Source organism: Balaenoptera physalus (genome assembly GCF_965194825.1).
Source record: "Balaenoptera physalus genome assembly, chromosome: 8".
Lineage (NCBI taxonomy): Eukaryota > Metazoa > Chordata > Mammalia > Artiodactyla > Balaenopteridae > Balaenoptera > Balaenoptera physalus.
The window spans coordinates 95,554,296-95,574,820 of NC_138887.1; the positions used below are offsets into that span (position 1 = coordinate 95,554,296).

Below are 20,525 nucleotides of genomic sequence, written 5' to 3' on the forward strand. Positions count from 1 at the left end.
GAATACGAGAAGAGGAATAACTTTGAAATAAACAGATGATGGGCTAATAAAAAATGGAGATTCGTATTCTAAAAACAAAGAAAGAGCTTACCAATCTATCAGCTAATACCAATCAGCCGAGTATGTAATTTCTGACATCCTGAACACAGTAGACACTAGCTTGAAAATATGGCTGATCCTAAGGGGAACAAGCTAATCCCAATATCAGTCACAGTATAGACTGCAATCTTAACATGTACACATATTTAGAAGGTAAACACAGATTATTCTGATTCTCTTTTACGAAAAACAAACTTCAGTTGAAAGCTCTCCAAGTGACATTTATAGAAACAAGGAAGAAACCATGGAGGAACTAAAGCAAACATGAACGTATCATAATGTGTTTTCAGTTTCTTTGTAAAATAAATAACACCTGGTAAAAAGTGTTCTAGATCAAAGGTAGTCTGTCGATTGAAATGTAATGTTTTAGTGTGTTAAAATTAGTGGGTGACTAATTTTACTTGTTATTTATGACTAATCATGATTGCTATTACTGTGACATTATAGGTCTGGTTCTATGTTCCAGTAGATTTGCCGATTTCTGACTTTAGAACAGAACTTTCCTCTTGGTGGATCTTTCTATAACCTATGTGTCTGTGGCACAAAAGAATTCATATTCTAATGAGACTGCAGGAACCAAAAGAATGGTGGAAAATATTTTAATGTGGATAAAACTTTTAATGATGTGACACAGTGGTTCTTCTCAACCTTTATCTCTATCAGAATCCTCTGGAGGGCTTGTTCATGTACAGATGGCCAGGCCCCACTCTCAGACGCTCTGACTTAGTGAGTCTGGTGTGGAGCCGAAGAATTTGCATGTCTAACAAGTTCCCAGGTGATGCTGATAATGCTATATCAGGAATGACATTGTGAGAACCACTGTGTATGTGTGTGTGAGTACATATACACACATACCCACAAATATACACATATATATGTACGTGCAAATATACATATACACATATATAGGCACACACACATATATATAAATACATAAATGGTATACATATACCATTTGATAAATGGTACTAGAATGGAAGTAAAAGTCACTTATTTAAAGGAACAGCTGATTCACAAGAGCTTAGAGTTATGTTTTTTGCCATAATGTAGAATTTGTCTCAATTTTAAGAAGAAGTTATACCTGTGGTAAATTTTGTATTTCCACTGGAATTTATAAGGTGTGAAAAATCATGTTGAATAATATATTACTTTAAAGCCCCTACTCACTCAATATAACATGTACGTGATTACATTTTCTCTTGAAAAGCAGAAGTCAAAATGGCCTCATTGAACTGATATAACATCTGTTAGTGGTTATGCATGGTCCCCGACACTCATACTGATCAGCTCTTACATATAAGAAGGGGCATGCTTCCGAAAGAATTCAGGCAGTGACAATGTTTTACTTTCATATCAGGATATAACAAAATAAAGGAGACTCTCCTTATCCTAGGGGCAAATATAATTCAAAAGCCCTCATAATAATATATTAATAAATATGAAGGAAATATATTAGGAGAAAACATTTCTATACCTCAGACAATTAATACAAAATTACTGTGGACCTACTACATTCAGGTAAATGTGCTAGGGGCTTTATGTATATATTATCTTCAAATATGATTACTTGATAACAAAATACTTTTAACTTATTAATGCAAAAATGATAAATTTATGTTTATTTAGTAATCTAACTGAAAATGGAATAAACAGCAGCACATCATTGCTGAAAGTGATGTTTTTAAAGTACTTACATCCACTCAGGTATATTAAATACGATTTTCTTATATGTCAATATCTTGCCATTATTCTTTATAGCTTGCTGGGCAATTCACATCTAAACACATTTTGTTTACCTTCACAATCTTGATTAGTGTCTTCAGTTGGTAAATATGAAGCTGAAGGTCTAATCTATCAGCCAACCACACACAAATGACTTTCATGGAACTGCTGTACCATTGCTGGAAAGAAGGATGGGGGCGGGGGGGAGGAAAACAGAAAAGAAAACAACCTCTGCAGTATTCATTTAACAGATTCGGTAATGAGGGGGTAATGAAACACTCTGAAATGACCATAGATCAGCACTTGAAGTCAATAATGCTATAATTTCCTGTTAACAGAATTGTATGTTTTGCTAGAAAATCTGCTAAGTTGACCTAGGCTGTTCTTTACACGAATTAACATTACAGTCTTTTAGCTGTAACATATTCATGGGAAACAGTGTTTTTGCATTTGCAGCCTAGCGGCCTGCTTTGTAATTTGTAGGTAACAATGGGTACTAAATACATGTTATGGAACTGAATGGACTGCCAAGCAGCAGGAAAAAAACAGGTAAATTATTTTCAAAGGGAAATTTCCCATTAGCCTGTACGTTATGTAAAAATCAGAGTAGATGCCATCATGCACGTAGGCAATACCCAGAAATAGCATTTTAAAGGAGGGATGGCAAAAAACATCCACAGCTTACTAACCTCTAATCCCCAGTCACACCTTTATCTACTATCGGTTGTTAAGTATTTGCCAAGATGGTCTAAAACCACCTAAAATACAGATTTCAGATCTTAGGAAGGAACATTATCAGGATGAAATTCTTGTGTCTTATAAGAATCACAAAAACAGATGTCAGTTGACCAAATTATAAAAGAAAACAATCTGTTTCATTTTGCAAGTGCTTTTGGAAGGTTCATATTTTCTCTCTGTTTATTACAACTTTCTTGGTGGGAAAATTGAAATTCTTCTCTAATGTACTTTCCTGCTCCTATATAATGCCTGTGAGTATAGTAAAAGAAGAAATTTTGTTCCTATTTTCAAAAAAGGGCAATCTGCCGTTAGTGATGGCATTTTAAGGGATTCAGTACTTACACGCCAGAGCCAGGTTTAGGTAATACTGTAAGAAAATAATGTAATAATGCTACTCATTCAGATAACTGTGAGAAATATCAATGTCCACGCAGCATTTAGGAAATGACAAAAGAGTTTTTGAAAGAGAAGGTATTTTGTGCCTTGCTTGTGTACACACAGTGACACTACAGATCACATATGTATGTGCATATGTTCTTAGGTATTCAAACACAGAAAAAAATCTTAAAAGATATTTTTCTTCCATAATAAAGCAGTAAATACAAATTTCTAAAAGAAATCTCAAGTAATTCAAGTAAGTCTGAAATTCACCTGGACTTGTATTTACTAACATTGTTCTAATAAAATTTAGTATAAGGAATAGTAGTTTAAGCATAATATAAAAATGAATTAGTTTAACATTTCATCAGACTTATTTCTAGTAATTTGTTGGCATACTGGACACACATGCATAAAATGAGATAAGCTAATGAAAATGAATAACTGATTTACTGAATACTGTGATACTGAATGGATGAATGAACATTCAAGTTTTTAAAATGTGAGATGGGCTATGGTTGTTTAAAAAAAATATTATTCATGTACCCAGTTTTGCTTTTTCCTAATGATTACTTTCCTAATTTTCAGGACATGTAAAAGTATCAGAAATAGGTTTTATAAAATGAGATACTCCTAAATTCTTAAAAAATAAACTGCTAAAAAATTCAGTACTTCAGCTGACATAGTAAATCTTAATAGATTAGTATCTGATATTTAAATTCTATACTTCCTTATTTCAAGTTATAACCTCAACTACTTGAGTTCCATTTTAATGCAGGTAAACACTCATAGGTATCGGTGATATTGAATATGAGTATACTGAATTAACACCCTCACTCCCAGCCTACCCTCCAAGTAACTTGAAAACTAAAATGTAGTCATAATGGTTATGACTCTTAAATTATAGTGCCTCTGCAAGGAATAATTTTTTTTTTAGTTGGGGGGACAAAATACGATATATTGTACAAAGTTTATAACATACAAGTTAATCGGGCTGTTAGACTGTAAAGTTACTATATATATGGGAAGTTGCATGAATCTGAGGTAAATGAAAATACTTTCTTAAAATTACTCCATATGCATCTTATGTTCTTAAAAAATCCTTAGGTAATTTAAAATTAATGTAACTTCATTTTTCCATTACATATGAGTGATACTTATGATTAAGTGATAATTGAAAGGACATCTAACATAACACAGAAATTTATTATTAATATAACTTCTTTAACACAATGCCAAAATTATAATTTTAAAGAATAATTTGGGAATAAAATGATCTAAAGTTAACTATAGAAACAGAGAAAAAGAACTAATGTTAATAAAGTGCTTAAGCTACTTCATCATTATCTTACTTTAAAGGCAAACAAATTATTCTACAAGGAACATTCTATAAGAAAAATTATTCCATCTGCTAATCATGCATGTTTTTTGGTTCCAAAGTCAAAGCATTTTGAAGAATTTCAGCTAAATCAAGCAAATGATGAAGAGAAATCAATAGCTTAGCTTAGAGTTTATGTTGCTATGAAGAATAAGCTAACAAACAAAAAACCTTACTAGGACTGCTTCTTTCTTATATATGGTGACACACACACACACACACACACACACATACACACACACACCAAACAGACAAAACCACCAAACAGAAATCACTAGCATTTTCCTATTTCTGGTGCTGGAATGGATATGTTCTTCTTCTGGGTGGAGGACCATAGATTCCATTTTTTTCATCTTGAGAAAAAAGTCAAAGGTAAGTTAGCGTCATTCCCCCCACCCCACCAAACCAAAGCAAACCAAACCACCCTCCAAAGCAAAGAAAAAAAAATGTGAAAGGGGTGAATGTGCAGTGAAGTGTGACTGTTAGAAAATGTGCTTTCATTTTGGAAAAGTTAATTTTATAAAGCAACTTGTTTGACTATTCACTTTTCCTTTCAGGGGATGACAACGAAGGGGCACTGGAGCTTGCACTCATGTCGTGGGTATGGCACGACTGCTTTATTCCCTGCTTGGTCTACTTAAGAATAAAGCAGTTAGTGTATATTCTACACTTTTTCTCTCCATCAATCCATGCCAGCAGCCTACCACTTTAACTAAATATATGTTGTTTTTTTTTTTTTTCTTTTTTGTGGTTCATTCAACTCCTGTAAGGGCATGCCTTACTCACTTCATTTTCTTGAGATATCTCTTTTAAAGCAAAAAGAAAAGAAAAGGAAAGGCTAGGGTTGACTCTGTGAGACCCCTGTATTTATTCACACTTATTGTGCATGACTGTAGACTGGTAAATCATATTAGCAGCCCGTCTCCCCATCAAGCTGCTACTTGCTTTCCAGCCCTGGGAAGGTTCAACAAATCAACAGGAGCACGGAAAACAGAACATCAGTCTAATCTAGTGTTTAAGGTGAAGTTTTCAAACCCAATCTAAGAAGATCTTTAGAGCAAGCAACAAGCTGAAGGGCTCAGAAGGTGGTATTGACAATGAAAGAGTGTTGAAATATTGAGAAGCGCAGCACTTGTGCATTTTTAATAACAAGAGGGTCAACAAGGACACAGCTCCCTCAGTGCCAGGAGTTGCCACTGACTATGGAAATTGCCACACCAGGGCTATAAACGCTTGCAGTTCATCAGCTTTCTTAAACAGTTCATCAGCTTTCTTAAACACCCTGAACCCCCTCAGTGGACCTTTAGTCTTGAATTAACAAACGAAAGCAATGAAAGAGGGTGCATTCTGAATGGCTGGCATTGATCCCCAACTGTGTCAGCACTGCTACAGGCCCTGAAAAACTCTCTCCATTGTCAATAGAAATTGACAAACCTCCTCTCCTAAATAGTGCAGCTGAGCCGGGCGGGATCCACGCAGCTGTAAAGGGCTCTGCTCTCGGGGCCTGGGAGCACTAACAATGGAACAAGCATGAGCTCTTTGTCAGGCCCAGACTCGGCAATTTTCTAACAAGGATTAAAGTTGTTTCTCGGCAGTGCTGGTGAAAAGAGATTTAGCAACATACCGTGCTTTCTTCATGCAAGTTAAAGAGAAGTAGTTAAGGAATTTCATTATTCTGTTGACTAGTGGAAATACAAAACAAATATATTAAATATGCACGGCTCCCTTTGCTGCCTAATTTATAACATTTTGAGGAGGATTCAGTTAAATGTAACACTCATTGCCTGGAAACAGGCGCTTCGCCTTTATTTTGGAAGTTTTATGTTTTAAAAAGTCCAGCTGCTTGCCACCTGGAATGAGGTCTCAATACATACTAATGCACAATGTCTTTCAGACCTTCTGGGGCTGATATTCCTAAATCTGAATCACAGGACCACATAGGGTTCATATATTGCGGCTGCTTCAAGCAAATGATTTCTGTCAGAATGTGGCTTCTGATGATGATGGCAGGGTAAAAATAGTTGCTTTGCTAGGGAACAAATCTGTGATACATTTTCTGCTTAAGTGTTCAGCTTTTTATTGATTATGAACTTGGTACAACTAGCTGATATATTTTCATTCTTCTCCAGCTAGGCTCGTCTCGATAGGTGAACAAAGAGAAAAAAAACAAAAACCGAAAAACAAACCCAACACTTTTTAGTGCCCCCAGATATGAAATGGCTACGTTTCCACAGTATGTGTGCATTTCTTCGTTTATTTCAAGAGAAGCTGATCGTTTTACCAGAGTCAAGTCACCGTGTTGAAATGAAATACCATCTAGAAAATCTCATCTTAGGAAATATGTGCCTTTTAAATGTTAAGTTGAATTGGATAAAAGAATAATAGTTTTGAAAAGCTTGATAAATATAAAGCATCCTTTAGGATCATTTCGTGGCTTTAGAGGGCAACAAATTATTTAGAAATGTTAATGCCCTACAGTTTCACCAGTACATTAAAAAGTAAATAGAAATGTTTCTTTATACATGGAGTGTTCCTTCTGTCAATAGTCCATCTGTTTAATATAACTAAATTCGTGGTCACTTCCCATTTCTAGGCACTAAAATGCAGATCTATATTAACGGTACATTTAATATAATAATACCAACATTTCCACCCTCTATTCAAGCTAACCCACTGAAATGATTATATTTGGTTCCACAAAACAGACGCTCAAAACACAAGCATTTTGAAAGTTTTAAGTGTGAATTTTGTGTTGGCTTGGAATAGGATTAAAGGCTATATTTAAGGAAAACTGAAACCAGTCTATTAGCTTAAGAATACAGGAAGTGTTCAACCCAACCTACATCTATCAACCAGCTAGCCCCGGAGGCACGCAGGAAGAGGGAAACAGAGACTTGCATCTGGACATGGAGGCTGAGGGCTGGCCGTGAACACACCAGAGAAGAACATCGACACAGAAGCTGCAGGGGCCGCAGTGCCGACCCCTGTGATGCGACTATTTGCTTGACTGAGCCTGTCACTTGTTTTCTCTATGCCTCAGTTTTCTCATCTGTGATATGAAAGACAGATTATATGAACTAGCTTTAAAATAAGATTTTTATGCTCTCCAGAAATACTATGAGATTAGATTTGACTGTCAAAGGAAGGGGCATGATTAGAAGCAATATAGCTTGTGATTCTCCTAAAAGAAGGGAAAAGCCAAATTGTTTTTATTTAATGCTACTTAAACATAGCTTTTTTCATCCAAATAGTCAAGTCTAGGATTCCAGAAGTTTCTATTACCTGTTATTTTGTTTTAAATTGATTCATTTTGGCCTTTAAATGAAGTACAGACATATTATAAAAATGAAACAATAACGTATAATGAGGAATAAATGAAACTTATTAAGAACTGTGAAGTATTCTTATGATTTTATAACAAATAATGTTATATACAATATATTATATTATATATTATATAATAATAATACTCTGATTATAAAGGCATCTGATGTTTTTAAAAAATCCTCCATGGGAAGTTCAAGTGCATCAGTTAAATTTTCATTTGATTCTTAAAACAACCTTGATGAAATGGTTATTATTCCTATTTTGCATGGAAACTGAGCTCACGTAGGTAGAAAACTGAGTTTAGATTAAGCAATTTACTTAAGTTTATATAAGTGGCAAGGTTAAGATTCATCTTATACCTATGCTCCAGAGTCCGTGCTCATGACGACTAGGTTATTCCATTTCCTTCTATGAAACAGTCTGTTCCATCAATGAAGTCTCTGATTTTTTAAGAGTAGTTTGATGCTTGTAGCAAACAACTAAGAAAACAACTCTACCATTCCTGGTGGTTCCTGATAGTTATCATAACACAGGATTGTGAAGTAATACAGGAGATGCTTGTTGTTTCAAAGAAGTCCATCACATTTTCTTGCAGGTTACTGTAATCTGCATTTCCAAAGGTATTTGTACACCTGATAATGTAATTTCATAATGTAATCAATTTTTGGAAGAACCACACTCTGTTAGGGTAACCAACCAAATGGTTCTTGTGCTATGCATTTCCCACGTGTTTCCTTCTTAAGTTGTTTTAAAGTGCCATATACCCTAATGCTTAGGAATACTGGGAAGAATTTTTTTTTCACTGCAACAAAACAAAGCAATGTGGAAAGAAGATCCTTAGTTCATTCATGAGGGGACTCGATCTATATGTGCAGTCTTCCTCATCTTCTTTTTTTAAAATACAGAACAAAGAATAACTTGATTCATGCCTTTTTCCCTCCATATTCAATAAACTCACATTCAGGGAGATTTTCATTTCTTATCTGTATGAGGAAGTCTGCAAAGGAGAGTTCATGAGCACCATGATGTCTGTTAAGAAAGGGAAAATGTAAAAAGTACTAACATGGGAGGTTTGGCATATAGTAGGTACCTAATAAATACTTGTTGAATGCTGAAAAATCTTTCCTGCTCTTGAAGTTCAGTACTTTTTTTTTCCCATTTCTTTTCTTTTAAAAAATGCATGAATATAATAACCAAGACACTTCCAAGATGCATTCAATCCTCTTCAGGTATAAAATAAGATAAGTTACATAACAGGGTAAGTTCCACAAATTGGGGGTTGCAAAAGCTCTTTTCCACTCACTATTATTTCATTAACCCCAAATTTCCTTCCTTCCAAAATATCCTGAAAGTAGTATTATTAAACTAGCCTACCTATTCTCACACTAGACAAAGAACATTAAAATCAATACTATTCTTCATATTCATTATCATCAAGTAGGCAAGTGCCTTTGTAAATTTATTCTGTGGTTCTTTCCCTGGTGCTAAAAAGATTAGTGATTACAAAGTGAAAATTTCAGATCATCAGTTGTTCCCCCTCTCGCCTACTTATTGACAAATGATGGAACGCATAGTGGTTTGGCTAATCTTTTGACTAATCAATGGTTTGGTTGAACTCAGTGGTCAACCCAGTTATAATGGTGTGTGCACCAGTTTGGGGTGCAGACATAGACTATGAATGATTTATTTGGGCATATGACCTGTTCATCTGGTTGAATGACTCATCTTAAGTACTATATATAAAAGTTTGGTCGATATTGCATTTAAATCAATAATGTAGGATCTGGATAAAAATAAATTAGACTATTAAATGGTACAAGTTTGAGATAAAACCTAGGTCTGAGAATTAATGGTTAGCAAGTCTTTCTGCTTCAGTTTCCTCATAAAAAATAGGGAACAATTATTCCTAAGTCCCTTTTCCAGAGTGTTGTTAAGGACTGGGAGAAATAGCTACCTTCCGGTCTCTGACTCATGGTGCACTCCCACAGGACCTGAATGACCTGCTGATCGGCTAGATGTTGGGTTTCTCTATATCTATGGTTTTTGGGCATGCCAATCCCTCTGTCTGGACTTTTATTCCCATGTACGTTTCACTGGCCAGATTCACGTTGACCTTTAAGACTCAGTTCAACTATCATTTCTGCTATGAAGCCAACACTATCTCTTACCAGGTAGACTTAGATGCTCCTGTATTTCCTGCTCCTAGAACTCTGTACAGGTGTCTATAAAAATACTGCGCAATGTGCCCTATGTCTGCCTCACCAGGCTGTGAGTATCCATAAGGCAGAAACCAAGTCTTTTTATTGATATCTTGAGCCCTTAGCAGAATGTCTGGCACATGACATGCATTACATATTTGTTGAAGGACTGAATGCTTTTAAATATTTGGAAATATAAACTGTTACGTATATAATAGTGGCAGGGCAGCTTTTCAACAGGAAAAAGATAAAAGAATATCAGAGCCAGAGGAACTGTTGACTTGAATTACATGTTTCATTAATAGCAAAATAATTTAATGCATGCTAAAGTTGTAGACATCATCAAAAAGTAAACAACTGCATCTGGCTAAAGAAATTTAACATAGGACTGAAAATGTGACAGTCTAACTTCGTTTTAAGTGATGAATTAAGTAAAGGAGAAAGTACTGTAAACTAACAAAGCCCCATGTCTATGTACATATGTGAGTGTCCACATATATACTCTTATACACAAAGATACGATAACATTATGTGCTCAGAGGTTGATGTGCTCAGCTCCTGGATTGGCCCTCAAGAGTCTGTCACGCATGCAGTGAGCTGCCCCTCCAGCATATGCTCAGGGGTGTTGGTAGCTATTCCTGGGGGGTATCTGAGGCTGTGGGGCATCTCTGGTGTAGGGCTGGCAGCGTTGCCTGTGCATTTACGCCAAGAAGTGACATGTCCTGGGTGCTTTCAATGCTTGTTGGTTTTGTGAGAGGTGTTAAAAAAAGAAAGGGAGAAACATCATTGGTGTGGCACTATTGACTTGAGTCTGAGGCAACATGAGAGCTCTCCTGGGAGCTGGTATAAGCCTGGCTTTTGAGCAAAGAACCCATGAAGGGTAGAGAGGGAGAGCGTGCCCTTGTTGTACTGTCACGGCATTTGATATTGCAGGCACTAGAGCTAGGTACAACCCTTGCATTGGCCCTAAATTCTGGCAAGTTTCCAATCATCCACTTGCAACAGAGAGAAATAAATGAACGTCATATTTAGATAATCACTATCATCTATTTTGAAAGGGTACTAAATTTTAATTCTCCATAGTACATGCATTTGGAAAAAATCTATTAATGTCTATTCAATAGATGAAAATATGAAACATTTTAATGTAGAAATGAACAACTTTTTCAGAAGACCCACTTGGCCGTAAGAATGTAAGCTCCCTTAGGGCAGGAACTTGGTGTATCTTATCTAACATTGTATTCTCAGCCTCTAGCAGTGTGTGGCCTCTAGAAAATAAATACTGGTTGTATGAATAAATAATAAGAGGGGTTTTGATTTCCTATTTTAATTAAAATCCTACCGAGTCATTGTGACAGAGATACCCAACTATGTGGGAGAAAACCAATGCCTAACCTTTTTTTTTCTTTTTTTGGCCGCACAGCATGTGGGATCTTAGTTTCCCAACTAGGGATTGAACCAGTGCCCCCTGCAGTGGAAGTGCAGAGTCTTAACCACTGGACCATCAGGGAAATCCCAAGGCCTAACCTTTTAATCCCAACATTCACCACCATTCCTTGCACATCCTATTTGAAGGATGAATTGGATTTGTTTTCTAGATCTTATGCATCCAAAACGTCAAATGAATGACCATCCTACATCAATAAACATATATATTTTTATCTGTATAATATAGGCAGTAAGTAAGAGGAAAGTCAACAAGAAATATGGGGAGTATATGGGACCAAATTTATAAGGATCAGTAGAGCAAAAGTATGGGAAAGTTATCCATGAGAATGCATAAATAGGAATATGCCTTGAAAAAAATCTTGTTCAGCCACATTCAAATACTGCATCCTATTCCTGACTCTAAACCCTAAGCATGACCGAGAACATTTTGAGAAGTTTCAAAGGACAGCCACAAAGATGATTAAAGGGCTAGAAAAGGGGCCTATGAAGAGAAGTTTAGCAAATAGGGATTATTTATCCTGGAGTAGACAAGTATGACAGGCGCCTTAATAACAGTCTTTATATATAGGAAGGATTATTCCCTAGAGATGCTGGCTACCTGCTTTTTGTTCTCCACTGAGAGGAAAAAGGGAAATGGGTTTTAAAAACAGTATGAAGAATTTTGGTGACATAGGGGTTAGAACTTGCTTCATTTCAAACAAAACATTTTGCCCATATTAAGAGAGCAAAATTTAGATGGTCTCTTAATTAGGGCTGGGCTGCGATCAAGAAATTGAGGGCTCTCTGGAGTTTAGGTATTTATAAGTACCTGTGAAAATTGTTCTTTTATAGAGCTTCCTTTCAATGCATTCAATAAACACATGGTTTTGCCACAATGATGCTGGTTTACTACAATAGTCGTTTCCTTACACGGATTTTTATTTATTTATTTATTTTTTTGGTTGGACGTAGTCAATAGTGGCAATCTGGCTGCGACTGCTGTGCCCACTTGTGAATGGCACTGACCATGTAGATGGGGCTGCATGGAAAGCTTGCAGAGGGAGTGTCTGACGGAGGAGGAGTTCAAAAGGCTACCACAGAAAATGGCTTTAAAACCATGTGTCATTTGCTTATGAAGTTAGGTTTGAAGAGAAGAACGGTAGCTATCATTTCCATGAAAACATCACACTGGTCAACTGAAAGAGATGCTGGTCTCAGGGGAGTCCTGGGTATTTTCATTAATAAGTCACTGGTTGCCAGATGCAGTGCAAGCATGCAAACCACCGAGGAAAAGCCAGGCTCTGTGTGGAGAAGTCAGAGTTTTCAGACCCTATTACATGTGAAGGCAGCATGAAATCAGTACTAAATAACTTTTGAAATGCTCAACATGTTGCTTGTAATTATTTCAACTATCTTTGATAAAATCAGGAGGGAGAATATTCTAATTTCTTCCATGACTATTAAGTCACTGTTACCGGCTTGGGTGAATGAAAGCAAATGCATATTTATGCGTTCAGTGTTAAGAAAAATTTCTCGATGAACATGCAAGTTTTGACATTTTCCATTCATCAGAGAGAGTTTTACCATTGCTAAGAGATTTTAGGTGATCAACCACAATTTTTTTTTTTTCCTATTCAAACAAAAACCTCAGATCAGTTCACACGTGAGTTTTTTTTTTGTTTTTTTTTTAAATTCTGAGCACAATTAAAGGTGAGTTAAGGCTCTGGTGGAAATCTAAAGAGCATCAGCAAATCTGAGCACTGCTCAGCTTTTGAATTGCTTTTCTACTTCTCAGGTCTTTTAAATGGTTTTCTATGGCAGGAACATTTTTCTTAATTAGTCACAGCTAATTAGTGTTCCGGCGTAGACAAGTAATCAGAAATGTCAGAGCTGCAAGGCTACATCTCCCTAATCCTTTGATAATAATTTAGCCTCCTGGGAGGGCCCCAAGCTGCGGTAAGTAGTGACTGACAATACGGCAAAATTAGGTGGGCAGCAGACCATTAGGATAGAAAAATAAAAAGCACTACCCGATCCCGCTGAGCACCATCAGGCAACTAACTGCACTGCCAGATGAGGTGCCTGTTTAAGCCTGTGTTGTTAATTAGCTGATTCTACCAGACCTGCCACATATGTCCAGGTGCCTCACGCAAAGACGTGTATTTCTGGGCAAGTGCCAAATGACAATTGCATCCCGTGATCACATTTCAAGAATCTAAGGAAGAAGTCCACATATTTCTGGAAGATCCTTTTGAATTATTAAAGAAATAAGATCAACAAGCTACAATACATTTTCTTGTTGAGTTTCTTTTAGGCAATTAGGCACGCATATCTCAAGTTTCTTAGGTCTTAATTCACCAACAGCTTAGATTCAAATGAGGGCCTTTGGCCGCAGAGCCGCGTCTGGACTTGCCAAAGCTATTTTGGCACACACCATACATCAAAAGTAGATCCTTTCATAAATCCTCACACCTACAAATGATAACATGAAAATAAGGATTATTAACCAAAATGAACGAGACAGCTGTAATTTGAGAGCAGAGGTTTTGAAGAGAAATAAACTTTGAGGGGGAAAAAAGAAAACAGCTAAGGAGCAAACTCTGTATGGCATTTATTAAGGCAGACATGACCATATACAGAACAAGTCTGACTACAACTGTCTTAATAGATGTCAAACAACTTCAATGGGAGTCCGAATACTGTGGGTAAAACAAAGCAGGAATATATATAATGAAAATAAAAAACACCACCTGGAAAACAATGTGTTAAAGCAGCTAAATAAGACATTGTTCAAATGTAGGAGATGTGAGATGCTGGTCCTATAACACAAGTAAGCAACAGATAGTTAAACTTCTTATCTACCTTTAGTGCACGGTGTGGCCCAGGGTACACGACCTAACAGTGGGTAGAAATAAATGATCTCAAATAGTCTCGAGTACATCACTGAGCTTCTATCATCCATCTTTTCTAGTGATGGAAAAGGAAAATAATGGAATGACATGAGAGTGATGGTAACATTTAATTTTGAGTGTTGATAGGGAAATCATGATTGGGCATAATGTGCCAAAGTTAATGCTTTATATTTGACTTCTTTTTACATAGGGACAAAACCAAAAAGAAAATGCTCTGTAACGGGAATCTATACTGATTTAGCAGGTATATAACAACTTGCTCGTCATTTGAAAGTGAAAGATCATTGAAAAGAGGAAAAGTGTTATTTTTAAATCGACATTCACATATAAGAGAATATATCTGTAATATCATGGAATGATAAGAAATGCAAGAAGGCAAAGAAGTCTTCTTAACGGATCTTAACGGGTTCCAGACTGCATTTCTAATAATGAGGTTGATGACATACACAAAGAAATTCATCCAAGGAATATGACTGAAAAAGTAGATTGTCAGTTCTAAATATATCCTACTATCTAGCAGCCATTCTTACCCATGTCCTGTTGATTTCATGTATTCTTGGGAAACCAACATGGTAAATTTAATTTTTAAATAAGTTAAGAATAGTAGTGTCAATCTTACTGAGGATGAATAAATTCTCAAATCAAAAATTTGGGCATTGGTGTGAAACGGTAAACTCAAAAATTCTGAGCATTTTCCCCCTTTTTCTTATTTGGGAGTCCAGAGACAAGAGCATAGAAGTGCAAAATTAGTTTTATTTTGAAAAGCATGTTCACTTGCAATAGTTGCATTTTTTTTTTCTTACCATATCTTAAAATGGCTACTGAACTCACTGACATAGTTTAGGTCGATTTTACTTAAAATGTTTAATTTAGAGTTTCTTTACTGAAAAGAATTCTTTTCAAGGAAAGTCCTAAGAAATTAATCCTTCATAAAACACTATTCAGATGAGTATCACTGATTATCATTTAAAGAATTACTTTTAATTTTAGAAGACATCATAACACGATTTAAAAAAAAATCTCATTGAGATGAAACTCCTCAACAATTAGATATTTAATCAGTTTATAACACAAGAGAATGTTTAATCTGCATGATTTACCAATTAAATACTGCACCCTGATGTGTCTTCAGCAACACGAGAGCTAAATCGAAATTGTTTCAAAGGGACACAAGACGGGCAATGCCCTATAAATGCACAAAGGTTTAGAGAGGTAGGTAGGTTGAGTGTCTCTCCTAGACAGCAGGATGCACTTCAGTCGACCCCTACGGGCCTCAGCATTGTAATATTCTTGGACATTAGGAAGTGACCACAGAGGATGCTCTCGTGGCGATTACCATGGTGTCAGTTTTGATTTCTGAAACAACACCACTTTCCGACCCAGAGATCCAAAGCTCTCAGGGAAGTTGCCCAGCCTCTCTCCTGACCCATGGGCACTTGGGGCTCTCACTGTGTTTGCTGAAACTTGAGAGCGTGGGAAGAAACATCATAGTAGGCATTAAAAATGGAACTTAAGAATTAGAAAATCATTGCCATGCTTTTATATTGGGATCAGACAAGTTGTAGATGGTTTTGATTTGATAAAATTTTTTAAACAGCTACTGACAATGATGTTTTATACACTGGGGTAAGGGAGATGGCCTGCAAAGCAGAACACCTTCTTTTGGTGAATCCATATTCTCTTCTGCTACAGAACTTCCTTTAGATTTCTCTTACCCAGATAAGACACATTTTTCTTTTTAATTGAAAAAGTAGATTTAACATGTATATTTTTTTCCTTTGGCTAAATTCAAAACATAATGGTAATAAGTGTGTATAATTTTTTCTTTTTTTAAATTTAAGTATAGCTGCTATACAATATTATGTAAGTTACAGATATACAATATAGTGATTCACAATATTTAAAGGTTATACTCCATTTATAGTTATAAAATATTGGCTATATTCCCCATGTTGTACAATATAAGCTACAAGAATATGTTGTGCAACGCAGGGACTATTTATATTAACATATAGATTTTAAACAGCTTGTGTACCACCAATGACCACTTGATAGGCAAAGACAGCCTCTGTTTAAGATATTCTGGTCACTCAGAAAGACTTAACATGAATACAGAATATATGAGTTCCAACCATTTTTCTAAATGTAGGGTTCAGAACCATGGTGGTAGCTGTACAGAATGTCAAATGACAGTCTTTATATAGAATCTATTTTCTACTTATCTACTGTAATTGCTACTGCTTATTGCTTTCACCTGGCCATCACAAAAAAACTTAAGAATTGATTGCTACTCCGGGGTGCAAGACTCAGCATGCAACCAACCCAGTAACTTTTGGCGCCACTGCTAAAATTAAAACTAATTTAATTTGTTGGTTTATAATCTGGAAGGGATTTCAGAAACCATCTGGAGTTCTAGACTAGCTTCTTCAGTTTATATGTACTACCTATACTGAGTCTCAAACAGGTGACACAACTTCTTGAAGCTCACTCATCCAGTTAATGGCAGAACTGTGGCTGGAACTGAGGTTTCTGGATTCCTGGTCTAGCCCTCTTCCTACAAGCACTGTGTTACCACTTCAAATTTTGTAAGTCTGAAGTATGGTAGACATAACGTGGACTTTGAAACTAGAGAGACACAATTTCAAAGTCCGATTTAGCACTTAACAAGTCCTTTATTGTCTCTGGGTGGGAGATTCCTTAACCTGAATATAAGGCTGAAATGGGGGTGATGGCATCTACCCAGAAGGTTAGAAATGATATAGGTCAAGTATCTAGCACATTTCCTGGTACATGGAGGTGCCCTGCGAATAGTAGCGGTGACAGGTAAGGCTATTATAATTATTTTGACACTTTGAAAAGATTAGGGATGTACCTTAATCAAACTTAGTACCTTCCATTAAACAGGGGATCTGCCATCATTTACTTACACTTTTTTGAAATTATTTCTGTCTTAAGCAGAAAGTGTTTTATAAGTTTAACCACTTATGGAGTAAAGCAGAATGTCTTGATATTTATCCTAATATTAACTGTTTTGATCTTCAAATGATACTTTTAGTTTTAATATTTCAAGATTTGATGTAAACGTCTAAGATTATCCTACCTATGGTCTTTCAGATAATACAGATTTTAGTCATCCCCCTCTTTAACACACTGAAGAAATAAAAAAACTTCCATGGGGGCTAGAACAATAATCATAGCAGTGAAGGATGCTCAGGAAGCAGAGTCATGGTGTATGGCTGGGTGGGGTGCTGCACATGGACAAGAAGGTACCATTCTCCTTGGCAGGTGCATCCCCAAAACAATGGACGCAAATCCAGGGCAATGGTCATGTTTTTGACCTTAGTCCCTGGTACAATTATTTAAACAGAACCCTAAGGTATTTAGCCACAAATATCAGGAACTAGTAAGATGCGTAATTGATCAAAAAGTTTCTGAGGCCAGGAACACCACAAGTAATTAATTACTACTCTCAGGGCCAGTTTCACAGAATTTTCAGCAGTCTTTTTCACGCGTGAGGCATCATGCGGGAAAAAATTCGTTAGTAAAACACATGCGTTCTTTTTTGAAGTGTTGGTGTTGGTGGCAGGATGGGTGTTTTGCAGAATAATTGTTTCACATAGAAATACTGCTATGTGTTCTAGAACGAAGCGAACTTCATCTGGATAAAAAGCATATCTTTTGTAAGGAGTTAAGCTCTCATAATTCATGACCAGAAACTGCAGGCCCTGTACTCTCGTCTGGGCGGGTTAAAACCACTAAGTATTGACTCACTGCAGTGAGTGTGCACGCGTCTGCACGCAGGCGTGTGAGTGTGTGTGTACACATTTTCTTCTGCATCTGAAGGTGGGAGGCTCCATTTCCTTACTTACTGAGGAAGCGAATTGGAAGAGCAAAAGTTTGTCATGATGCCTGAATAAAACTGTTCAGTCTTTTATCTGTAATAGACGAAGGCTGCTAACAGGATTTATAGGGTCATCACTTTCAACCGTTTCTGACACCTAACAATATTATTTTAAGCTCCAGCCAAGTGGATTTCCAATAATTATATAATGTCTCTCAGTAATGATCTGTTGCTTAAGATACACATTCTACTTTACCTTTCAACACATACTTGATAACCTCTCATTTATTAACTGTAATTGAGGCAAATTCAGTCTTGGCTAATTAGGGGCTCTCGGTACCCCTTCATATGTTATTCTTGGTGACATATCAATAGAATTACAGTTTACTTTTTATTTTTAATTACACTAATAAAAATGTGCAACTTAAAACTATTAGAATGTTTAAGGACATTATAACTATTTCACAAATAACAAGTCCAATGTTCTACTGGGGATACACAGAATGACAAAACCTTCACAGCCAAAACAGAATGGTTGCTTGTCAAGGGTTCCTTTTAGAAGCAAACTCACAGCCATGTCTGATGCTTAGGCGTTGAAAGTATATACCTATCACCAGGACAATCAAACTACCACATCATTTTAATGTTGGCCTCCTGGCATCCACTTTAGTTAGCTCCGTTTGTTATTGCTGCCATACAAAAAGTCTTCGAAAGAAGTTTGGTGAATGAAGGGGAGTTTAAGTAGGAAATATCTTTATGAAGAAAGAAATTCTGGGACTTCCCTGGTGGTGCAGTGGTTAAGAATCCGCCTGCCAATGCAGGGGACACGGGTTCAAGCCCTGGTCCAGGAAGATCCCACATGCCGCGGAGCAACTAAGCCCGTGCACCACAACTACTGAGCCTGCGCTCTAGAGCCCGCAAGCCACAACTACTGAGCTCACGTGCAACAACTACTGAAGCCCGCGCGCCTAGAGCTCATGCTCCGCAACAAAGGCCACCGCAATGAGAAGCCTGCACACTGCAATGAAGAGTAGCCCCAGGTCACCGCAACTAGAGAAAGCCCGCGCGCAGCAACGAAGACCCAACGCAGACAAAAATAAATAAATAAGTAAATAAATTTATAAAAAAAGAAAAGAAAAGAAATTCTACCTCTGTTACAATCGGATGGCAAGCTTTGTAGTAAATAGGTCGCCCAGACAAAAAATTGAAGATGTTAAGAAACACACACACACACACACACACACACACACACACACACACACACACACACGGTGGCCTATTTCCAGAATGACTCTACCATTTTTTCACCACAGAAGATGTGCTTTAGCTATACCAAGAAGAAACATAATGGGAATAACATCAACTCAACTTTTCTTTTCTGTTCAACATTTTTGAAAATTACCACATAAGCAAAAAAAGTAAAAGAGAATTTGGAAGTGAAACATATGCTTGTAAATTCAGAGCAATACCAAGTGGAAGCAGAAGTTGCTAATATGGTTTCAGTATTTTGTAAAGGAGCCAGCTGGATGGATGATAATTTTTCTACCCCTGCAGGGCATCAAAGCTTTTAGGAAATCATTCTTTTCACACATATTAACACTTAGCTTATTAAAACAGATGATACTTTTATTGTAAAACAGCCTGGGTAGAGGCTAGAAACATAAAATATGAAAGATAAGGCTCATTTTGACCACCCAATCTGACAAACAGCAAACACTGACATGACAGACCATGGTGGAGATGATGACGTAGCAGGACCTTCTGTAACTGCCACAGCTGAAGTGTCACCATGAAGCCCGTGAATTGCTGTTATGAAAATATTTGCAGTAACTTGCATAATTAAATGAAACTGCCAGAAAAGTATTTCTAAAATGCAGAGAAGATGTACATAAATAAATACAGTTCAAAGCAAATATTACATTTCAGAATCAGCACTGGTAGTGAATTATGCAAAGTTATGTCACAATCAAAGTACCATTTCCTTTGAACTGACTGCTGAATAATTACAAATGAGTGACAACATTGTTGTTGAAATGGACTGCTCTCTTAGTCTCTTTTACAGGTACTCGGTGAATGAAACTTGCGGATCAGGGCATCTAAAACCACAACCTCCCTGTTCTAGGAGCTGCCATGCCTCAGTGAAGACCTTCATGAGACCACAGCAGTATTCTATCTGTTAGCAAACATCAGTACTGGAAAGCAAGATGAAAATGCACACTAACAGTACAGTGGCAGATATCTGCCTTTATTGCAGCTTATTTCTTTGTTTAAATGAAGAATATTATATTGACTTAAGAAAAACTTTTATAGTAGGGGCCAAATCCATTACAGTCTGATTCTGTTTATGGACTGCTGCAAAGGCAAGTGACGTAAACTATACACAACGGTAAACCGGATATCATCTTGCTTGCTAAAATTAACCTTAAAAGGATTTTGAGACTCTTACTCTAATAGTGACAGTTTTCAAGTATAGAAAAAAGCCAGTTAAGGCTTCTGTCAGCAGT

The 20,525-nt window shown here is 36.6% G+C and overlaps 1 protein-coding gene across 22 annotated transcripts in view; it reads right to left on the reverse strand.

Moving 5' to 3' along the window:
• The window catches only part of CADPS2 (calcium dependent secretion activator 2), a 544,167-nt gene that overhangs the window by 2,306 nt on the left and 521,336 nt on the right, over nt 1-20,525 (reverse strand). For 19 of the 22 annotated variants that reach the window (XM_082472263.1, XM_082472261.1, XM_082472259.1 and 16 more), the window contains one exon: nt 1,896-2,000. The exons of 1 other annotated variant lie outside the window; for it this stretch is intronic. In XM_082472263.1, coding sequence (XP_082328389.1) covers nt 1,896-2,000 — 105 coding nt within the window. 2 more of the 22 variants (XM_082472274.1, XM_082472262.1) reach the window with 2 other exon arrangements.